General features: G+C 54.9%; 1 protein-coding gene across 2 annotated transcripts in view; it reads left to right on the top strand.

The window, feature by feature from the left end:
• CAPZB (capping actin protein of muscle Z-line subunit beta) overlaps positions 1–23,677 on the top strand; it is a 96,722-nt gene extending 73,045 nt beyond the window's left edge. Inside the window, exons 4-10 of one of the 2 annotated variants that reach the window (XM_068241744.1) lie at positions 926–1,039; positions 7,742–7,883; positions 9,162–9,278; positions 16,126–16,191; positions 16,902–16,978; positions 18,486–18,593; positions 22,925–23,013. In XM_068241744.1, the coding sequence (XP_068097845.1) occupies positions 926–1,039; positions 7,742–7,883; positions 9,162–9,278; positions 16,126–16,191; positions 16,902–16,978; positions 18,486–18,588 (619 nt within the window). In that variant the 3' untranslated portion in view covers positions 18,589–18,593; positions 22,925–23,013. Of the gene's footprint in view, positions 1–925; positions 1,040–7,741; positions 7,884–9,161; positions 9,279–16,125; positions 16,192–16,901; positions 16,979–18,485; positions 18,594–22,924 lie in introns of both variants that reach the window. The other variant, XM_068241745.1, reaches the window with a different exon arrangement.

Raw genomic sequence — 23,677 nt, 5'->3', positions numbered from 1 at the left:
ACTTCTCTGGTGAGAGCAATGATGTCACTCCTGTAAGATATGTGAGGTATAGCGGTGATGTCACTCCTGTAGGATATGTGAGGTGTAGGGATGATGTCACTCCTGTAGGATAATACGTGAGTTATAGCGTTGATGTAGGTTATATTTGGAGGACAGTGATGTCATCACATAGCACAGAGCCCCTGTGTGGGGTTTGTAGTGCTGGCGGTGGCTCCGGTTGCAGTCGCAGTCTGTAAGGTTGCTATGGGCTGCAGTGATGTCACTCCTGTAGGATAATACATGAGTTATAGCGTTGATGTAGGTTATATTTGGAGGACAGTGATGTCATCACATAGCACAGAGCCCCTGTGTGGGGTTTGTAGTGCTGGCTCCGGTTGCAGTCGCGGTCTGTAGGGTTGCTATGGGCTGCAGTGATGTCACTCCTGTAGGATAATACATGAGTTATAGCGGTGATTTAGGTTATATTTGGAGGACAGTGATGTCATCACATAGCACAGAGCCCCTGTGTGGGGTTTGTAGTGCTGGCGCTGGCTCCGGTTGCAGTCGCGGTCTGTAAGGTTGCTATGGGCTGCAGTGATGTTTGTGCTGCTGGCACCGCAGGTTTGAGTAAACGGTAAAATGCAATCCTTGTCCTGTGAGCTCATGACTCCCCCTCCCTTCATCCCGCTATGTAATGTGTCTCCGTCTCCCTGACTCCTCCGCAGCTGAAACTTCACAGAAAATGCTTTTCTCTTTTATGGAGACAAAGCAGATCACCGGGGACTCGTAGATCACAATCATCCCCCAAATATGTCCAAACCTAAAAGAGAAAAAGCATATTGGTGAAAAGGCACACAGGAAATCTGACCCGCTGGAGCTGCCGCCTGCCATGACCTCATGTTTACACCGTCACCTCAAATAACTCCGTCTCCTTTCCTCCCGCCAGGTCACCCTGGAGCAATAAGTACGACCCTCCTCTGGAAGATGGAGCCATGCCCTCTGCCCGTCTGCGCAAGCTGGAAGTGGAAGCCAACAATGCCTTCGACCAGTACCGAGACCTGTACGATATCTGCATGTCACGTCTGTCTGTGCAATACCGTGTCTGCCTGTATCTGCCTCTCTCTCTCTCTCTCTACCACTACCCTTCTTCTACCCCCCCCTCCCTACGCCTCTCTACCACTACCCTTCTACCTCCCCCCCCCCCCCGCCTCTCTACCACTACCCTTCTACCTTCCCCCCTCCCCCCCGCCTCTCTACCACTACCCTTCTTCTACCCCCCCTCCCTCCGCCTCTCTACCACTACCCTTCTACCTCCCCTCCCTCCCCCCCGCCTCTCTACCACTACCCTTCTTCTACCCCCCCCCCCTCCCTACGCCTCTCTACCACTACCCTTCTACCTCCCCCCCCCTCCTCTCTACCACTACCCTTCTTCTACCCCCCCCCCCTCCCTCCGCCTCTCTACCACTACCCTTCTACCTCCCCCCCCCCTGCCTCTCTACCACTACCCTTCTTCTACCTCCCCCCGCACCCCCCCCGCCTCTCTACCACTACCCTTCTTCTACCCCCCCCCCTCCCTACGCCTCTCTACCGCTACCCTTCTACCTCCCCCCCCCCGCCTCTCTACCACTACCCTTCTTCTACCCCCCCCCCCCCCTCCGCCTCTCTACCACTACCCTTCTACCTCCCCCCCGCCTCTCTACCACTACCCTTCTTCTACCCCCCCCCTCCCTCCGCCTCTCTACCACTACCCTTCTACCACCCCCCTGCCTCTCTACCACTACCCTTCTTCTACCTCCCCCCGCACCCCCCGCCTCTCTACCACTACCCTTCTTCTACCCCCCCCCCCCCCCCCCCCGCCTCTCTACCACTACCCTTCCCGCTATCACTTCTCTCTAGCTTCCTCTTTTATTCCTCCTCTCCCCCTCTCTAGTCCCCCCTTCTCCACTTTACCCCATGCCTTTACCTTCTCACTCCCCTTTCCCGCTCTTCTTGCCTCTCTGTCCCCCTCTCTTATGTCCCCCCCCACCTTTCCCTCCATGCTTCTCTCTTCTTGCCCTCTCCCCACCTCGCCCCCTTTTTCTCATCAGTTTCTCTTTTACTCTCCCCCCTTTTTACTCCTCTCCTCATTTCTTATCTATTTCTTTTCTCCTCTCTCTTCCTTGTCTTGGGGGTGGAAGATGTGTCTGGGCTCATGATGGGGTCTTGCAGAACAGCTGCCTGGTCTGTGTTTTATAAAAGTGGGAGCTCAGCGTGTGGGATGAGGTTGATTGAGTCCAGATCCTTTTGTTTTGGCCCTGAGCACTAAGGCAACCATCCTTGCACAATTGTCCTGAGCACAGCTCCGAGTCTGTGATGTCATTATGAGGTCACTGTTCTCACCAGCGAGTGCGGTCTCTACATCACACCAAACCTCAAACAAAGCATTCTCCAGCTGTTAGAGCGTCAGCAGCATAGTGAGCCCCGGGAAGCCGACCGCCGTGGGAGGGAACACTGTGTGCAGTGCTGCTGTTTATGTAATGGAATACTAGCTATGGTTACATTATTTTTTTCTTAGCAGGTGATTGGCAGAGGATGAAGACCACTCCCCCAGCAATATCTCATTAAGAATTAGTGTAGCTTAAAGCTGTTTTGCTCCATTTCTAAAACTGCAGCTGGTAATATGCAGAATAGCTGACCGTTTAAACATGCCCTTAATTTTCCAAATCCAAAATCAAACTTCTACCCTTGTATTCATTCCTTTTTCGGGGAGGGGCAGTGGCTGCACGGAGACATGTCGGGGAGGGGCAGCAGCTGCACGGAGAGATGTCGGGGAGGGGCAGTGGCTGCACGGAGAGATGTCGGGGAGGGGCAGTGGCTGCACGGAGAGATGTCGGGGAGGGGCAGTGGCTGCACGGAGAGATGTCGGGGAGGGGCAGTGGCTGCACGGAGAGATGTCGGGGAGGGGCAGTGGCTGCACAGAGAGATGTCGGGGAGGGGCAGTGGCTGCATGGAGAGATGTCGAGGAGGGGCAGTGGCTGCACAGAGAGATGTCGGGGAGGGGCAGCGGCTGCACGGAGAGATGTCAGGGATGGGCAGTGGCTGTACGGAGAGATGTTGGGGAGGGGCAGGGGCTGCACGGAGAGATGTCGAGGAGGGGCAGTGGCTGCACTGAGAGATGGGGAATATCTTTACTATATGGACCTCAGTAAAAGATATTTTACATTGGTAAAGCAAGAAAAAGCAGAGAAAAGTCAACCAACAGAGTACAGTGACTGCAGCAGGGACATGTGTTGTATAGTAGCCACATTGCCCACCCCCAGGATAATCAGGCTGCAGGCCCACGAGTGGAGGCATTAGCTGCACGCTGTATTGAGCTCTCCCATAGTGATATCAGATGTTTTGTGTGCTGCAATAGAGCAGGAAGTCTGTCTGCACCATGTGCATTGTGTCCCCTGTGCCTGGCGGTGGGGGGAGCAGACAGTACAGGATATGTGAGGACTGTTTGGTGTGAGCTGAGGACACCGCGTCCCGCTCCTCTTACAAGTATCTGATGTACAGATGTGTCCCGGGCTGCGTGCAGCTGGCGTTGGCCCGCCTCTGGCGTGAGAGCCTTGGCATGCTGGCTCGGTGACAGCACACCTGCGCCGCTTCTGTAGAACCTGATACGCCCCTTCCTTCGCCAGGACCTGCTAGCGGAGGCCTGATGCCATCTTGTGATGTGCCAGTTGTATTGTGCCAGTTGTACTGCGATGTGCCAGTTGTATTATGCACAGTGACAGCCGTCCTCAGGGAGTTTGCCAACAGCTTCCAGGAAGCTGGTGCTATCTGTCTACACATCCCAGCAAGAACTAGCCTGTTTCACTACAAGTCCCAGCAGGCATCGCTAGCCTAGCATACATTTACTGATCTTTCTGATGTTGGATCTTTCTCTGCGTGTCTGGCTGTAATTCAAATCTGCCGGTTATCTGTGACGCAATGAGACACATCGGTCGTAATTTTGGTCAGTTTTGGAAAACAGAGAATCGCATTTCAATCATTTTCAAAATCAGAATTGCTTTATTTATCTTTTTAGGTTGAAGCGGGGATAGCAGTGGAGAGGAACTGTAGTGAGCATTACATAATGAATGAAATTGCTTATTTCGTACAATATTAATTTATAGATTATTTGGTCAGTGTTGGCCCTTTGTAAAATATTTCCTCTCCCTGATATACATTGTGAAATTTATCACTGGTGGTGACATCTTTAGTTCTGCCAGGTGATCTGTACGGAATGTTCGTTACTGAGAGTTCTATGCACAGAGGGAGATATTGCTTGCTTGGCAGTTGGAAAAATAAGTTATTCCCACAATGCAACCAGGTTTCCAGACCGCAAACAGTCAGGTCCATGGTCATGACATCACACAGTGGGAGGGTTTTCTCCACACTATCAGCCATTCAGACCCACTGATGATCTATATGAGAAAATGTAAAGATTACTCATGGGAAAGGGGGTATCAGCTACTCATTGGGATGAAGTTCAATCCTGACTTAAAGAGAACCCGAGGTGTGTTTAAAGAATGTTATCTGCATACAGAGGCTGGATCTGCCTATACAGCCCAGCCTCTGTTGCTATCCCAAACCCCACTAAGGTCCCCCTGCACTCTGCAATCCCCCATAAATCACAGCTGTGCTGTGAGGCTGTGTTTACATCTGTAGTGTCAGTCTCAGCTGCTCCCCCGCCTCCTGCATAGCTCCGGTCCCTGCCCCCGTCCCTTCCCTCCAATCAGCAGGGAGGGAAGGGATGCAGGCGGGGACTGGAGTTCTGCAGGAGGAGGGGAGAGCAGCAGACTGACACTATAGAGATAAACACAGCCAGCTCTGACAAGCTGTTTGTCAGCAGCGTGGCTGTGATTTATGAGGGATTGCAGAGTGCAGGGGGACCTTAGGGGGGTTTGGGATAGCAACAGAGACTGGGCTGTATAGGCAGATCCAGCCTCTGTATGCAGATAATATTCTTCAAACCCACCTCGGGTTCTCTTTAAAGTTCTTCATTAAGGAAACCGAGGTAGAGATCTGGGAAGCGTAGAATGTTCCGTGTGGGTGGGATGAGCGTCCCCCCTGGCTGGCAGCAAACACTTATATCCGTGGTCCCTCCATAGCCAACCACAGACTGCCGAGCCCACACATTGGACAGTAAGTGAGCTGAATGCGGCATTGACTGAGTGACTTCATCCGGAACCGGCGCTGTTTATTTGTCATGGCGATGAAATGTTTCCTTCCCCGCCGCTCGGATGTGAAGTGTGATTTTTATATTCTTCCCTCCATTAGTCACATTACTATTTGTGGAACTTTTTCCACGCAGACACTTCAAAGTGACACATCCTTGGGTAGAGAGGTCACGGTTATGTACAGGAGATCTGTCGCTCACCAGAGCATACCTGCTAGGAAGAGTCTGGTGTGTGCGATGAAATGCCTGATGGTGGTGCTGCTACTAATAAAATATTGGTTATTTTAATTTACTGTTATTTTACTATGCCATACCCATCACCCATTCTAGTGCCTAAAAAACCCCACTCCACCTCAGGGCTGTGGAGTTGGAGTCGGAGTCGGGCAATTTTGGACACCCGGAGTCGGAGTCGTAGTTTCAGAAACTGAGGAGTCGGGAGTCGGAGTCGCATGATTTTTGTACAAAATCCACAGCCCTGTTAAGTATTAGACTAAGGAGTCGGAGTCGAGGAGTCGCAGTCTGAGCAATTTTGGGTACCCGGAGTCGTTGTTTCAGAAACTGAGGAGTTGGAGTCGGAAGATTTTTATACCTACTCCACAGCCCTGCTCCACCTGAGGCCTAAAGGTGGTTACTAATGGTCAAATTCCTAGTGAAAAATCGTTGGAGCGATCAGAAATTCTGATAGATTGGTTGTAAATAATCTCAGTTGATGGGCACAATCGATTACAAATGATTATAAAAATAGTTGTTTGATTGTAATTTCATAAAACGATGATTCGTTGGTGGTGTAGTGAACGATTTTTCTTCTGATCAGAATTATCTGATCGCTCAAATTTATTTATTTTTCTAGCAATTGGATGGTTAGTGGCCACCATAACACTAATTCCCCCACTTAGCACCTAAAACTACCACCTCCTCCTAGTTCCAAAAACCAAGCTCCTGACCCTGGCACCCTAACAACCGCTAATTGTAGATGCCAACCATTAATTCTTATATAGTATTGGCGGCTAACTGCATCTGTGCGCCCAACATGCCGATTGGGCGCTTGCTTACCGGGCGTCTATTAGACACCTGCCAATCCCCGAGCCTCAACAACCTTATTCGGACTGGGGGTATCTGCAGTTTGAATGCAGGATGGTGGTTTCAAAGTTGTGGCTCAGCAACATTACTAAAACATGCCACCAAAATTTCCAGATAAAAGTTATCATGAAGTTGATGAATTACGGTAATCCAAAATCTGTCATTTCTACTGCCAACTGTAAGTGACGGCAACATAGGAAAAAAGTCATTTCTAGTGCATATTACTCTGGGACAAATGTACAAGTAATACACATGTATTTTAAATTGTGTTAATTTTTGCGATGGTGGTCGTTTAAAGGCAGTAAAATCAGTAGTGCAAGCATGTTGTAATATTAATTAGAGCCTTATGTTACTTCAGTCAAAGCCCATTTTTAAGAAACATTTTTACTTTTGTGTGGTAAAAGGTTGGGACCTTCCTTGGACTTTTATTGATGTCTGCATTCCCGTGTGTGATTTATTTCCACCATTTCCTGTCCAGACAGGAAGCAGGGAAACGGCAAGACATGACACATTTTTGTAGAGCGGGGAAGAGTTAGAGTCCCTGACTGCTTTTTATTGTGCTTTGTTTCCTATTCCTGAAACTAGCATCTTTCATAATGCAATTCCAGAGAGGTCTTAGGTACAGGAAGGAAAGGGGTAACTCTCCACAGTGGTGACACTGACAGCAGTAAAAGCTCCAGAATGTTTTAAACCCCATTCAATGCTATTCAGAAGTATAAAAAAATAAACCATTCTGGATTGAATTGGGCTGTGAGTTTGTGTTCAGCAACACTGGAGAGGTTATTTCTGTAGCGTCAGGGTGACCCCGTTCCTCGCTGTGGATTCCTATGAGCCCCCGCTGGACGACCCTCTGCTGTTCCCGTCCTGGAGGAGCGCGTTGGGACCAACGCCATGTGGTTGCTGTTACGTTTGGCAGCGCGGTCACTCTCCGGGGGACCTTGTGTGGTTTCAGACATCGCTTAAGCACATTCTTTAAATACCCACAAAACCGTTATGTAAAAAGTCATCAGGCTGAACCACATGAAACGCTGCGTCCTTTCCTCCGCCCCCTCCTCTCCGCCTCTAGTTTGTTCCATGTTGTTCTTAAGCATGAAAAGCTGTTGTGGGCGAGATGACATCTCTGCCTCCTCCCGCTGAACGCTCGGCGCCATGAATGACAATTCATAGACTGATCACAACCTGCACCCACGCTACACCAGGAAGTGGGACCGTACCGGCGTTTCGGGATGCCATGGGGGTGCAAAGGCCTACATGAACTAAAGGGTAACCCCACTGCTTGCCATTCCCATCCCTGCTGACCACACTGAAACTTCACTGGCGAATTCAGACGCTATTTAGTCACTTTAAGAGCTGGTTGGTGAAATAATTGTCCCCAGAGGATTAGCATGGCAGCCGGAGCAGTCAGAGAGTGGCTGCGGAGCGTGTTGTGCAGCGTTAGGATAGGTGTTACGGTCCAGTAGCTCGTCACATGACCATCTTCCGGTTTGTTTTTTGCAGGTATTTTGAAGGAGGCGTGTCTTCCGTCTACCTGTGGGATCTGGACCACGGATTCGCCGGAGTAATCCTCATTAAGAAAGCTGGCGACGGCTCCAAGAAAATCAAAGGCTGCTGGGACTCCATTCACGTGGTGGAAGTACAGGTAACGGCGCCCCCCTGAGGACACATGGTGAAATCACACGGATATGAGGACATACAGTGTGCCCACAAAATACAGGCATGGCCTCAGACTGCAAGGCACACCTCACCCACATTTACATTCCTGTCACAGGTGGCGACATCTGTACTGCTGATAGGTGCATCACTGCGGAATGTTTGTTTACTGTGTGTTCCGAAGCGGGCAGAAATAACACCTGGTCTCCCAGAATTCTCTGGTAGGAGAATTCGGCATAGCTTAACAGCCTAGGCCAGTGATGGCTAACCTTGGCACACCAGCTGTGGTGGAACTACAAGTCCCATGAGGCATTGCAATACTCTGCCAGCTCTAAGCATAGCTCGGGGAGGCAGAGGCATGATGGGATTTGTAGTTATGTCACAGCTGGAGTGCCAAGGTTAGCCATCACTGGCCTAGGCTGTGACATCACTAGGTAGCAGGTTATGTATCAGTACACAGCAATATAGAGCTCAAGAAAGGGTTTCTGATGCTGAAACCAGGATAATTTTATTGTAAAATTGGGTATCCTGAATAATTTACAACATTCTGTGTATTTTTTAAAATGTCTTTAAAGGGAACCAGAGGCCCCAGAAAAAAGATTCTATACATACCTGGGGCTTCCTCCAGCCCCATACGCACGGATCGCTCCCATGCCGCCGTCCTCCGCTTCCTGGATCCGCCGGTACCGGGCCCGTCACTTCTGGCGGACGCGGCCAATTGTCCGCATGATCAGGGGCTCCCACCATACCCTTACGCGTGCGGCTGCGCAGTATGCAGCCGCACGCATAAGGGTATGCCGGGAGCCCCTGTGATGCGGACAATTGGCCCCGTGCTGACGCCAACTGGCCGAAACTACGGGACCCGGTACCGCCGGATACAGGAAGCGGAGGACGGCGGCGTGGGAGCGATCCGTGCGTATGGGGCTGGAGGAAGCTCCAGGCATGTATAGAATCTTTTTTTTCTGGGGCCTCTGGTTCCCTTTAAAGACATTTTAAAAAATACACAGAATGTTGTAAATTATTCAGGATACCCAATTTTACAATAAATTATCCTGGTTTCAGCATCAGAAACCCTTTCTTGAGCTCTATATTGCTGTGTACTGATACATAACCTGCTACCTAGTGATGTCAATTGAAAACAATTATATAATCTAGCAAATTCCAATCCTATGCAAGTGGATGTGTGATTAATCCTTACAGCAGGCAAATATAAATGACTTGTAGATATCACAGAATCAGGGATGTAACTATGTTTGTGTGGTTATAGGAGAAGTCAAGCGGCCGCACTGCCCATTACAAACTGACCTCTACTGTGATGTTGTGGCTGCAGACCAACAAGACCGGGTCCGGCACTATGAACCTGGGAGGAAGCCTCACCCGGCAGGTAGGTTCTCCTTTCCCCACCCCGCAGGTAGGTTCTCCTCTCCTCACATGGAAGGCTTGCTCTCCTTTCCTCACCCGGCGGGCGGGTTCTCCTTTCCCCACCCCGCAGGTAGGTTCTCCTCTCCTCACATGGAAGGCTTGCTCTCCTTTCCTCACCCGGCGGGCTTGCTCTCCTTTCCTCACCCCGCAGGTGGGTTCTCCTTTCCTCACCCGGCGGGCGGGTTCTCCTTTCCTCACCCGGCAGGCTTGCTCTCGTTTCCTCACCCGGCGGGCGGGTTCTCCTTTCCCCACCCCGCAGGTAGGTTCTCCTTTCCCCACCCCGCAGGTAGGTTCTCCTTTCCCCACCCCGCAGGTAGGTTCTCCTTTCCCCACCCCGCAGGTAGGTTCTCCTTTCCCCACCCCGCAGGTAGGTTCTCCTTTCCCCACCCCGCAGGTAGGTTCTCCTTTCCCCACCCCGCAGGTAGGTTCTCCTTTCCCCACCCCGCAGGTAGGTTCTCCTTTCCCCACCCCGCAGGTAGGTTCTCCTTTCCTCACCCGGCGGGCGGGTTTTCCTTTCCCCACCCCGCAGGTAGGTTCTCCTTTCCCCACCCCGCAGGTAGGTTCTCCTTTCCCCACCCCGCAGGTAGGTTCTCCTTTCCCCACCCCGCAGGTAGGTTCTCCTTTCCCCACCCCGCAGGTAGGTTCTCCTTTCCCCACCCCGCAGGTAGGTTCTCCTTTCCCCACCCCGCAGGTAGGTTCTCCTTTCCCCACCCCGCAGGTAGGTTCTCCTTTCCTCACCCGGCGGGCTGGTCCTCCTTTCCTCACCCGGCGGTCTGGTCCTCATTTCCTCACCCGGCGGGCGGGTCCTCATTTCCTCACCCGGCGGGCGGGTCCTCCTTTCCTCACCCGGCGGGCGGGTCCTCCTTTCCTCACCCGGCGGGCGGGTTCTCCTTTCCTCACCCGGCGGGCGGGTTCTCCTTTCCTCACCCGGCGGGCGGGTTCTCCTTTCCTCACCCGGCGGGCGGGTTCTCCTTTCCTCACCCGGCGGGCGGGTTCTCCTTTCCTCACCCGGCGGGCGGGTCCTCCTTTCCTCACCCGGCGGGCGGGTCCTCCTTTCCTCACCCGGCGGGCGGGTCCTCCTTTCCTCACCCGGCGGGCGGGTCCTCCTTTCCTCACCCGGCGGGCGGGTTCTCCTTTCCTCACCCGGCGGGCGGGTTCTCCTTTCCTCACCCGGCGGGCGGGTTCTCCTTTCCTCACCCGGCGGGCGGGTTCTCCTTTCCTCACCCGGCGGGCGGGTTCTCCTTTCCTCACCCGGCGGGCGGGTTCTCCTTTCCTCACCCGGCGGGCGGGTTCTCCTTTCCTCACCCGGCGGGCGGGTTCTCCTTTCCCCACCCCGCAGGTAGGTTCTCCTTTCCTCCTTTGGCGGGCGGGTCCTCCTTTCCTCACCCGGCGGGCGGGTTCTCCTTTCCTCACATGGAAGACTTACTCTCCTTTCCTCACCCGGCAGCGGGTTCTCCTTTCCTCACCCGGCGGGCAGGTTCTCCTTTCCTCACCCGGCGGGCGGGTTCTCCTTTCCTCACCCGGCGGGCGGGTCCTCCTTTCCTCACCCGGCGGGCGGGTTCTCCTTTCCTCACCCGGCGGGCGGGTTCTCCTTTCCTCACCCGGCGGGCGGGTTCTCCTTTCCTCACCCGGCGGGCGGGTTCTCCTTTCCTCACCCGGCGGGCGGGTTCTCCTTTCCTCACCCGGCGGGCGGGTTCTCCTTTCCTCACCCGGCGGGCTGGTCCTCCTTTCCTCACCCGGCGGGCTGGTCCTCCTTTCCTCACCCGGCGGGCTGGTCCTCCTTTCCTCACCCGGCGGGCTGGTCCTCCTTTCCTCACCCGGCGGGCTGGTCCTCCTTTCCTCACCCGACGGGCTGGTCCTCCTTTCCTCACCCGGCGGGCTGGTCCTCCTTTCCTCACCCGGCGGGCGGGTCCTCCTTTCCTCACCCGGCGGGCGGGTCCTCCTTTCCTCACCCGGCGGGCGGGTCCTCCTTTCCTCACCCGGCGGGCGGGTCCTCCTTTCCTCACCCGGCGGGCGGGTCCTCCTTTCCTCACCCGGCGGGCGGGTTCTCCTTTCCTCACCCGGCGGGCGGGTTCTCCTTTCCTCACCCGGCGGGCGGGTTCTCCTTTCCTCACCCGGCGGGCGGGTTCTCCTTTCCTCACCCGGCGGGCGGGTTCTCCTTTCCTCACCCGGCGGGCGGGTTCTCCTTTCCTCACCCGGCGGGCGGGTTCTCCTTTCCTCACCCGGCGGGCTGGTCCTCCTTTCCTCCTTTGGCGGGCGGGTCCTCCTTTCCTTACCCGGCGGGCGGGTTCTCCTTTCCTCACATGGAAGACTTACTCTCCTTTCCTCACCCGGCGGGCGGGTCCTCCTTTCCTCACCCGGCGGGCGGGTCCTCCTTTCCTCACCCGGCGGGCGGGTCCTCCTTTCCTCACCCGGCGGGCGGGTTCTCCTTTCCTCACCCGGCGGGCGGGTTCTCCTTTCCTCACCCGGCGGGCGGGTTCTCCTTTCCTCACCCGGCGGGCGGGTTCTCCTTTCCTCACCCGGCGGGCGGGTTCTCCTTTCCTCACCCGGCGGGCGGGTTCTCCTTTCCTCACCCGGCGGGCGGGTTCTCCTTTCCTCACCCGGCGGGCTGGTCCTCCTTTCCTCACCCGGCGGGCTGGTCCTCCTTTCCTCACCCGGCGGGCTGGTCCTCCTTTCCTCACCCGGCGGGCTGGTCCTCCTTTCCTCACCCGGCGGGCTGGTCCTCCTTTCCTCACCCGGCGGGCTGGTCCTCCTTTCCTCACCCGGCGGGCTGGTCCTCCTTTCCTCACCCGGCGGGCTGGTCCTCCTTTCCTCACCCGGCGGGCTGGTCCTCCTTTCCTCACCCGGCGGGCTGGTCCTCCTTTCCTCACCCGGCGGGCTGGTCCTCCTTTCCTCACCCGGCGGGCTGGTCCTCCTTTCCTCACCCGGCGGGCTGGTCCTCCTTTCCTCACCCGGCGGGCTGGTCCTCCTTTCCTCACCCGGCGGGCTGGTCCTCCTTTCCTCACCCGGCGGGCTGGTCCTCCTTTCCTCACCCGGCGGGCTGGTCCTCCTTTCCTCACCCGGCGGGCTGGTCCTCCTTTCCTCACCCGGCGGGCTGGTCCTCCTTTCCTCACCCGGCGGGCTGGTCCTCCTTTCCTCACCCGGCGGGCTGGTCCTCCTTTCCTCACCCGGCGGGCTGGTCCTCCTTTCCTCACCCGGCGGGCTGGTCCTCCTTTCCTCACCCGGCGGGCTGGTCCTCCTTTCCTCACCCGGCGGGCTGGTCCTCCTTTCCTCACCCGGCGGGCTGGTCCTCCTTTCCTCACCCGGCGGGCTGGTCCTCCTTTCCTCACCCGGCGGGCTGGTCCTCCTTTCCTCACCCGGCGGGCTGGTCCTCCTTTCCTCACCCGGCGGGCTGGTCCTCCTTTCCTCACCCGGCGGGCTGGTCCTCCTTTCCTCACCCGGCGGGCTGGTCCTCCTTTCCTCACCCGGCGGGCTGGTCCTCCTTTCCTCACCCGGCGGGCTGGTCCTCCTTTCCTCACCCGGCGGGCTGGTCCTCCTTTCCTCACCCGGCGGGCTGGTCCTCCTTTCCTCACCCGGCGGGCTGGTCCTCCTTTCCTCACCCGGCGGGCTGGTCCTCCTTTCCTCACCCGGCGGGCTGGTCCTCCTTTCCTCACCCGGCGGGCTGGTCCTCCTATCCTCACCCCGCGGATGGGTTCTCCTTTCGTCACCCCGCAGATGGGTTCTCCTTTCGTCACCCGGCGGGCGGGTTCTCCTTTCGTCACCCCGCGGGCGGGTTCTCCTTTCCTCACCCGGCGGGCGGGTCCTCCTTTCCTCACCCGGCGGGCGGGTCCTCCTTTCCTCACCCGGCGGGCGGGTCCTCCTTTCCTCACCCGGCGGGCGGGTCCTCCTTTCCTCACCCGGCGGGCGGGTCCTCCTTTCCTCACCCGGCGGGCGGGTCCTCCTTTCCTCACCCGGCGGGCGGGTCCTCCTTTCCTCACCCGGCGGGCGGGTTCTCCTTTCCTCACCCGGCGGGCGGGTTCTCCTTTCCTCACCCGGCGGGCGGGTTCTCCTTTCCTCACCCGGCGGGCGGGTTCTCCTTTCCTCACCCGGCGGGCGGGTTCTCCTTTCCTCACCCGGCGGGCGGGTTCTCCTTTCCTCACCGGGCGGTCGGGTTCTCCTTTCCTCACCGGGCGGTCGGGTTCTCCTTTCCTCACCGGGCGGTCGGGTTCTCCTTTCCTCACCGGGCGGTCGGGTTCTCCTTTCCTCACCGGGCGGTCGGGTTCTCCTTTCCTCACCGGGCGGTCGGGTTCTCCTTTCCCCACCCGGCGGGCGGGTTCTCCTTTCCTCACCCGGCGGGCGGGTTCTCCTTTCCTCACCCCGCAGATGGGTTCTCCTTTCGTCACCCCGCTGATGGGTTCTCCTTTCCTCACCCCGCAGGTAGGTTCTCCTTTCCTCACCCGGCGGGCGGGTCCTCCTTTCCTCACCCGGCGGGCGGGTCCTCCTTTCCTCACCCGGCGGGCGGGTCCTCCTTTCCTCACCCGGCGGGCGGGTCCTCCTTTCCTCACCCGGCGGGCGGGTCCTCCTTTCCTCACCCGGCGGGCGGGTCCTCCTTTCCTCACCCGGCGGGCGGGTCCTCCTTTCCTCACCCGGCGGGCGGGTCCTCCTTTCCTCACCCGGCGGGCGGGTCCTCCTTTCCTCACATGGAAGACTTACTCTCCTTTCCTCACCCGGCGGGCGGGTTCTCCTTTCCTCACCCGGCGGGCGGGTTCTCCTTTCCTCACCCGGCGGGCTGGTCCTCCTTTCCTCACCCGGCGGGCTGGTCCTCCTTTCCTCACCCGGCGGGCTGGTCCTCCTTTCCTCACCCGGCGGGCTGGTCCTCCTTTCCTCACCCGGCGGGCTGGTCCTCCTTTCCTCACCCGGCGGGCTGGTCCTCCTTTCCTCACCCGGCGGGCTGGTCCTCCTTTCCTCACCCGGCGGGCTGGTCCTCCTTTCCTCACCCGGCGGGCTGGTCCTCCTTTCCTCACCCGGCGGGCTGGTCCTCCTTTCCTCACCCGGCGGGCTGGTCCTCCTTTCCTCACCCGGCGGGCTGGTCCTCCTTTCCTCACCCGGCGGGCTGGTCCTCCTTTCCTCACCCGGCGGTCGGGTTCTCCTTTCCTCACCGGGCGGTCGGGTTCTCCTTTCCTCACCGGGCGGTCGGGTTCTCCTTTCCTCACCGGGCGGTCGGGTTCTCCTTTCCTCACCGGGCGGTCGGGTTCTCCTTTCCTCACCGGGCGGTCGGGTTCTCCTTTCCCCACCCGGCGGGCGGGGTTCTCCTTTCCTCACCCCGCAGGTAGGTTCTCCTTTCCTCACCCGGCGGGCGGGTCCTCCTTTCCTCACCCGGCGGGCGGGTCCTCCTTTCCTCACCCGGCGGGCGGGTCCTCCTTTCCTCACCCGGCGGGCGGGTCCTCCTTTCCTCACCCGGCGGGCGGGTCCTCCTTTCCTCACCCGGCGGGCGGGTCCTCCTTTCCTCACCCGGCGGGCGGGTCCTCCTTTCCTCACCCGGCGGGCGGGTCCTCCTTTCCTCACCCGGCGGGCGGGTCCTCCTTTCCTCACCCGGCGGGCGGGTCCTCCTTTCCTCACCCGGCGGGCTGGTCCTCCTTTCCTCACCCGGCGGGCTGGTCCTCCTTTCCTCACCCGGCGGGCTGGTCCTCCTTTCCTCACCCGGCGGGCTGGTCCTCCTTTCCTCACCCGGCGGGCTGGTCCTCCTTTCCTCACCCGGCGGGCTGGTCCTCCTTTCCTCACCCGGCGGGCTGGTCCTCCTTTCCTCACCCGGCGGGCTGGTCCTCCTTTCCTCACCCGGCGGGCTGGTCCTCCTTTCCTCACCCGGCGGGCTGGTCCTCCTTTCCTCACCCGGCGGGCGGGTCCTCCTTTCCTCACCCGGCGGGCGGGTCCTCCTTTCCTCACCCGGCGGGCGGGTCCTCCTTTCCTCACCCGGCGGGCGGGTCCTCCTTTCCTCACCCGGCGGGCGGGTCCTCCTTTCCTCACCCGGCGGGCGGGTCCTCCTTTCCTCACCCGGCGGGCGGGTCCTCCTTTCCTCACCCGGCGGGCGGGTCCTCCTTTCCTCACCCGGCGGGCGGGTCCTCCTTTCCTCACCCGGCGGGCGGGTCCTCCTTTCCTCACCCGGCGGGCGGGTCCTCCTTTCCTCACCCGGCGGGCGGGTCCTCCTTTCCTCACCCGGCGGGCGGGTTCTCCTTTCCTCACCCGGCGGGCGGGTTCTCCTTTCCTCACCCGGCGGGCGGGTTCTCCTTTCCTCACCCGGCGGGCGGGTTCTCCTTTCCTCACCCGGCGGGCGGGTTCTCCTTTCCTCACCCGGCGGGCGGGTTCTCCTTTCCTCACCCGGCGGGCGGGTTCTCCTTTCCTCACCCGGCGGGCGGGTTCTCCTTTCCTCACCGGGCGGTCGGGTTCTCCTTTCCCCACCCGGCGGTCGGGTTCTCCTTTCCCCACCCGGCGGGCGGGTTCTCCTTTCCTCACCCGGCGGGCGGGTTCTCCTTTCGTCACCCCGCAGATGGGTTATCCTTTCGTCACCCGGCGGGCGGGTTCTCCTTTCCTCACCCCGCAGGTAGGTTCTCCTTTCCTCACCCGGCGGGCGGGTCCTCCTTTCCTCACCCGGCGGGCGGGTCCTCCTTTCCTCACCCGGCGGGCTGGTCCTCCTTTCCTCACCCGGCGGGCTGGTCCTCCTTTCCTCACTCAGTAGGAAGAGGTCCCTTACTTACCCACTCCTCTAATCCCCCCCCCCCTTCCTTCCTTCCATATCTGTGGGCATTCTCTCACTGGTGTTTTTTGTCTTCCAGATGGAGAAAGATGAGACTGTGAGCGACTCTTCCCCACATATAGCAAATATTGGCCGATTGGTAGAGGTACGTTCTCTCCATTCACCCTCTATCTATCCTGCTATCGTTATTTGTATTTTTTTTATTTTCTTCCTAGCATATAGCTTCCTTTTGTGCAATGCAATCAGTAAATCACCTGTTCAGGGTTGGTATGATAGAGGATGGTGGTGGGATAGCTGTATGTATGTGTAAAACACCTTATTTTCTGTATATGATTAGTGCGGCTATTGAAGGGGAGGGGTTCGGGCAGGTTGAAGTGGACCTGAACTCTTGCACAGGACAGAAGAAAAACATAAAGAAATGCACCCTGTATGTATTTAGACAGCAGAGCCTGTCTAATTCCTCCTCATCTGCAACTAATCACCACCGTAATTTGATCTCTCAGCTGTGTCAGCTCAGAAGCTCCTCTGCCATGGCAGAGCAGCTAATTTGTAAACACGGCTGTAAACCCTATGTCTACTTTCATGAAAGCAGGAAGTAGACACACTGCAGATTTATTGCATGATTTGTATCAGCTGTAACAAAAATGTTTTTCTTTAAATGTTATTAAGCTGTTGCGTATATTTTAGAGAGGAGAGGAAGTTCTGAGTTCAGGTCCGCTTTAATGCTCTAAATACATACAGGGTGCATTTCTCTGTTTTCCTTCTGTCCTGTGCAAGAGTTCAGGTCCATTTTAAGCACTCATTTTTAGTCTCCCGTGTTTTCTCTCTAAGCTCTTCATTGGTTTCCTCTCTTAGGACATGGAGAACAAAATAAGAAGCACTCTGAACGAGATCTACTTTGGAAAAACCAAGGACATAGTGAACGGGTTGAGGTAATGTCTGCACTTTACACAACAGTCTGTCCTGAGTGCCTGTCACATCCCGGCTGTACTCCTACCAGTCCCAGCCTCTGTTCCTATCACAGAATAATGTCCCACACTATACAATACAAATCCGTGTCATCCCTAAAGAGAACTTTACCAAAAGTCAGTTGGGGTGGAGGGGGGGATAAATTAATACACTGCAAAGAGAAAAGTTCAAAAACAGAAGCTAGATCACGTAATGATTGATACTTGCCGTGTCATTTGTTTGTGTTCTTTGATCCACTGTGAGCCTGCAGTTCATCATCTTTACTGCTGGCAGGCATGGGGGAAAAACAGAGAGCCAGGGCCGGAGCTACCATAGAAAAAAATGGGCAATTGCCCCACGGCCCCAGAGCCTGTAGGGGCCCCCAAGGTGTCACTCCCCATCTTAACTGTTGCTCCCCAGGGATTGTGCAGAGTCTGTTAAGTTGGGAGGTGATTGGGGGAGGGTCAGCAGCCAGGTCAGGGGCCCAGGAGGGAAATTTGGCTGCAACAAAGGGCCTCTGACGCTTTTTGGTCTGGGGGTGCCTGTTGAGGGGGCCCCCAGGCTAATTTTGCCCTAGGGCCCAATTGTTACTTGAACCGGCCCTGCAGAAAGCATTAACTGCCCTTAATTATAAACACACCCACTAGCAATATGATAGGCTAAAGGGGGCGCCCTCAGCGCACAAATGTTTTTGTTTCTGGCGGAGCAGTTAAGTTTAGGCACCTGTGGGGATCAGCAGAGGTGTTAGGTGTAGGCAAAGGTGGTAGGAGGATTATGTGTGTGAATAGGGTTAGGTTTAGCTATAGTAACATTTTGGTATCATTTACTGATATTTTACTTTCGTAATTTGCTCTTCTAGTAGTAGAATATCTGTGAATTTACCCGTATTTTGCATGAATGTGGGAGATGCTGCTTGCTTGGCAGTTGTAAACAGCTGTTATTTCTCACAATGCAACAAGGTTCACAGACAGGAAACGGTCACGGTCATAGCTATGACATCACACTGTGGGAGGGGTTTCACCACAATATCAGCCACACAGATGTCCCTGATGAGCTATTTGAGAAAAGTAAAGATTTCTTGGGGAAAAGGGGGTATCCGCTACCGATTGGGATGAAGTTCAATCTGGGTTAAAGTTCCTATTTAAGGCGCCACCCACTGTTTTTTAGCGAAGAATCATTGTATTATGAGATGTTCTTTCTGCTCAAATGTAACTAATCGCTCAAAAGATTCTTTGCTAAAAATTGGACTGGGCACCTCTAGATTTGTGTTGACTTAACCATTACCTTTTTGCCTCCTAGGTTTGATTGGATGATTCTTGAATTGTATGTTGGTCATGTTTCTCCTCTCCTTTGTGCTGTTGTCACATCATGGTCTCTCTTGTCTGTCTCTTTTCCTCTTGCTCATATATGCTCCTGCACTCTCATATGTTCTGTATCTGTCTCATCCCATCTCCTCTTTGTCTCCTCCTCTCCCTGCGCTCTCGTGTGCAGATCTATAGACGCGATCCCCGACAACGTTAAGTTTAGGCAGCTCCAGCGAGAGTTGTCTCAGGTCCTGACCCAGCGGCAGATCTACCTCCAGCCCGATAACTAGTCCAGGTACCCTTACTGTGCCAGCCTGTCACCACTGGCCCGGTACTGGCTGGCCCGTGGCCGCATGGTGTGTGCCTAAGAGTACCTGTCACAGCAGTGCTGCCCCCTGCATGGCCCGGATACCTCCGGCAGCACTGAGCCCTCAGTATGGTGCATGCGTCTCTCCACTGGAGTTGCCAGGAGCTTCGGGTCCTCAGCGTGCCCAGGTCTTGTAGTGTGTGACGTTTAGCATGGCTGGGGCTGAATAAATAGCAGAAATGAGAACTCTCCAGCTTGAAGCCTATAAAGCCAGCAGATACACGGAGTGAGTATACCCGGCTTCTAGGGGGTCACATGACCGTTGTCCCGCCAGAGGTCAGGTGACGCATTGCTGGTTTCCAGTTGTGGGTGGATGAGGAGCCGTTAAGCACTTGTTGGCTTGGCACATCTCTAGTTGGTTTCAGTAAAATTTGAATGTCAAATTCTAGGTGTGTCTTTATTTTACTTTTGGGCAGAATTCTAACTCTCCCCCACTTTGCCCTCACTGGTCTTTATTTCTGAACTTTCTGTTAAAGGACTGGTGTGCTATTCTGTTTGTGGAATGGAGTAGGTGACCATAGTGGGGAGGTGGAAGGGAAGCAGGTGACATTAGTGGGGGTGCAGATGACATTAATGGTGAGCAGGTGATGTTTTCATTTAGGTGGGGGAGCAGGTGGGGGGGTGGATGACGTCACTAGTTGGGGGGGGGGGGGGGGGGCAGGAGAGGTCAGTAAGTAGTTAGGTGGGAGGGGGAAGGGTGACGTCAGTAGTTGGGGGGGGGGGGGGGAGCAGGGAGAGGTCAGTAGTTAGGTGGGAGGGGGAATGACGACGTCAGTAGTTTGGGGGGGGGGGGGAGCATGAACATCTGACTATCTCCTCTGTAACACAACCCAGCCTGCAGCACTGTATTAATCTGAGACACAACTATGCTCTTTGAGTCCTATGGGAGAAAAGCGCTTTACAAATGTTATTGTATCTTAGTAAGGGTGGGAGGGTGATGCGGGTGACAGTAGTTGGGGGTTGATGTTAGTAGTTGGGAGCGGACGGGTGACATAAGCAGTGTGTGTGGGGGAGGTGACATTAGTAGTTGCGGGCTGTGGGGAATGGGTGATGTTGGGAGGGGAGGAGCGGGCGGCCTTTGTTAGGAGGGGGCGGGGAGCAGGTGATATTAGTTAGGTGGGGAGGGAGCAGGTGACAGTAGTTTGTGGGGAGGGGGTGATGTTAGGTGAGAGCATCTGACATTAGTAGTTTAGGGGGGTACATGATGCATGATGTTGGGTGGGGCAAGGGAGCAGGTGACATTAGTAAATGGGGGGGGGGGGGTCTTAGTAGTTAGGTGGGGGGGGGGGAGAGTGGGTGACATTAATAGTTAAATGGGGGGGACAGGCTTATTGGCTCTGAGGCAGAGGAGGGAACAAAAATGTCTCTGCTGGAATCTCTCTGCCCCCAGATGGTTCCATCCTCCGCCCACAACTGGAATACTCGCTGCCCCTTGTCATGTCTGCTTGCAGCGACTGGCGCTCTATCCCCAACCAGCAGGGGGCAGCGGGGTGGTGATGGACACAAGCATTCCATTTGGTCTCCTTGTGTCGCCCATAGCAAATACTCAGACATTCCCTTTCATGGCTGTGATACGTAAGGGAGATCTCTATGGGCAGCACAGACAGTTCCTCTTGCGGGCTGCTGAATGTGGCGCAATGTGTGATGGGAAGGTTTGGGGTGGCAGCACTTACTATAGAATGCATGGAGTGACTAACCCTAGAGTGGAGTTTACTGAGCATGTATCCTAACCACGTGTGTACTACAAGTGGGTGACCGCATCTCACACTGCCGCTTATTCTGTAACCCAAACCAACCAATCAGATTACACCTCACTGCAGGTGATGTTACAAAAGGCGGATTCTGATTGGATATTACAGATTGCTGTGATTTGCTTATTACAGTTTAACTGGACTGGATAAGTATAAGAGATTGTGTCTTTGTTCATCAAGAAGCAGCAGCACTCTGCTCTTGTGCTTACACTGGTGTCCGAGAGAAGAGCCAATCCTGTTCCTCACAGCAGCCAATCCCATTCTCCCATACTGCACCAGTGTCTAAGGGAAGAGCCAATCCCATTCCTCACAGCAGCCAATCCCATTCTCCCATACTGCACCAGTGCCTAAGGAAAGAGCCAATCCCATTCCTCACAGCAGCCAATCCCATTCTCCCATACTGCACCAGTGCCTAAGGAAAGAGCCAATCCCATTCCTCACAGCAGCCAATCACATTCTCCCATACTGCACCAGTGCCTAAGGGAAGAGCCAATCCCATTCCTCACAGCAGCAAATCACATTCTCCCATACTACTCCAACGCCTGAGGGAATAGCCAATCTCATTCCTCGCAGCAGCCAATCGCTTTCTTCCATACTGCACTGGTGTCCGAGGGAAGAGCCAATCGCTTTCTCTCATGCTGCACCGGTGTCTGAGGGAAGATCAAATCTCATTCCTCACAGCAGCCAATCAATTTCTTCCATACTTCACTGATGTCTGAGGGAAGAACCAATCGCTTTCTTCCATACTGCACTGGTGCCAGAGGGAAGAGCCAATCCTGTATTACATGGGTGGTTCTAATGGGCTGCTTATCAGTGTATTCTACTACTCTATACAGGGATCACTGATGCATTGCTATGTCTCTGCACCAGAGGAGCTTACACTCTGTCCTCACTACAGCTTTCCAAGGACACAAACGGTCAAGAGAAACGTCCTACATGCATCATGAATTCATCCCAGTGCTCTGGTAATTAAATATCTTTAGCTGCGGTGAGGTGCCTTATATGTGAACCTACAGTATATGATCCACCACTGCCTCCACTGTACTTACCGTACGATGTCAAGTGACTGTGCCACCCATAAGCAGCCACACGAGGGCAGTGCAGCCTCCTCTGTGTTCTTTATTACATTCATCACCCTGGCTTTACCTAATTTCTCAGTTTTTCCTCTTCACCTTATTAATTGGCTACCTAATTACGATTAAATAAACTGCAAGAACGTTCCTGCTCACTACTGACGTTGGGGGAACATCAGGCCATTGGGCAAAACCTTCCAGAACAGCACAGGCACATTTAAATCTGGTTAAAGTGTAACTTAAGTATAAAAAAAAAAATATGGATACTTACCTCATTAGTGGGATAGTCCAGAGGTGTTCCAGATCCCCCCCCCCCCCGCAGCCCAGTGTTCCAGCGCAGAATCCCCCTAAACTTGAAGAGCTTGTCAAATCTGCTCCAGCTGTGTATGAGCACATCCAGACTGGGCATGTGCAAGTAAGTTCCAGGCATGTCCAGTAGAATAAAGCCTTTGCTTGTCCGGTTGCATTCCTACACAGATGGGAGTGCGGATACAAGAAGATGGTCTGGTAAAGGAATGGTGGAGGATAGGGGTTCCTGCTGCTGAGGTAAGTATCTACCCATGACTAGTTTGCTGTAGGCCACGTTCACAGTGACCATTGGGTTGTGTTCCCTGTGACAGCGGGAAAGAGGCACTGCACGTTATCCGAGTGTTACGTCAGGTACAGTGAAGCATACAGTCAGTAAGAAGTATGCTTCACCCTTACTGCAATCCCGCATTGCTCCTGCTACACTATAAACATGTGTGGTGGATTTCAGAGCAGTAAGCAGCGTTACAGAGCACCCATTACACAGCAGTGCAACACACCACTGGGAATGAGGTCTAAAGAGATGCGAATTAATCACGTTTAATACAAGCTTGGACCAATCCCCAATCTTCTCTATGACAATTTGGATTATGCAGTTTCCAATACAGTCTGTATTCAATTCGGTCCAAACCATAAACGTAAGAACCTTGTTGGCCATGCGTAGCCCTGGTCCAGCCATTTGGGCCCCCCCAAGATAGCTCAGTATTCCGTAGGTCTCTCACTCTCCCCTACCCTTTTTCCAATGATCATGGAGGATACTGAGTAATAAGCCAGTAGCTGTTGAAAATGTACAAAGCTGGTTCTTGTCACACCCCTCACAGCATTGACTGGAAAGTCTACAGGTCTGGTTTAGAAAGATCGCCCCATTGGGGATATCATGAGGGGTCCAGCAGCCCTGGACCGCATTTTACACAATCTAGTTGGATTGGACATGGGGTGGCCTTACTGAACTCCTTAAACGGTTAATGAATCCAGTGCAGGTTTGCTGAATCGCTTGGGAGATCTTCGGGAATCTCTGGAAATTTCTCAGTAAATCGGGCCCTTGGTGTACCAGATTGTAGACATTCTTATTAGTGTTATTTTATTACTGTTTTTGTCCCCTCATACCTTCTTTTCTCTCCCCCTACAGGTCCGTTCAGACATTTGCAGACAAATCAAAACAGGAGGCTTTGAAGAACGACTTAGTGGAGGCTTTGAAGAGAAAGCAGCAAAGTTAAATGTTCCCCCTCCCCCACACCCTTTTTATTTCTTAAAACTTTGGCCACCCGCCCCCTCTCCCGTGCCCATTCATCATTGCCCCCCAATTTTTTTCCCCCCCGTTTGTTACGTCAGTCTGCAGCCCATACATAGCCATTCAGCGCAGTCCGCTCCTGTTAAATAAAGTTGTATGAACCTTTCACAGTCTTGGGGGGGATCTTTTACTGCTGCTTTGCCCCCTCCCCTACGCATCACTTTTTGTGCTAACCCTCCCCTCTTGGATAGACCCTCCCCCGCGGTTCTTTGTAACGGGCATGGCCAGCTTGTGGTCAGCCGGCAAACTTTCAAGGCATGCTGGGACTCTTAGTTCATCAACTCCTGGCTGGTTGCAAGTGGTCCTTTTTGCCTGCTGTATACTGCACATACTGTTTAAACCCCCCCCACCCCCGCCACAGAGCGCCAGCACCGGGTACTAAAGATGGCCGACTGAAGGGTGGATGTAAAGACTTGATCCGCAGAACAACAGATCCCTCTAACCCTTTTACTCTTATTTTTTTTTTCCTGGTGACTCTGGGAATTGCTTTAGGGTTTTTTTCCATTTGTTTTGTTATATATATTTTTTGTAAAGCTTTAAGTCTTCTTTTTGAGCCTTCCTATACTAACAATAAAATGATTGGAAATACGA

This window comes from Hyperolius riggenbachi, chromosome 6 (assembly GCF_040937935.1).
Source record: "Hyperolius riggenbachi isolate aHypRig1 chromosome 6, aHypRig1.pri, whole genome shotgun sequence".
Taxonomy (NCBI): domain Eukaryota; kingdom Metazoa; phylum Chordata; class Amphibia; order Anura; family Hyperoliidae; genus Hyperolius; species Hyperolius riggenbachi.
The sequence above is the reverse complement of the archived record's forward strand: the minus strand, read 5'-3'. Positions and strand labels throughout refer to the sequence as shown.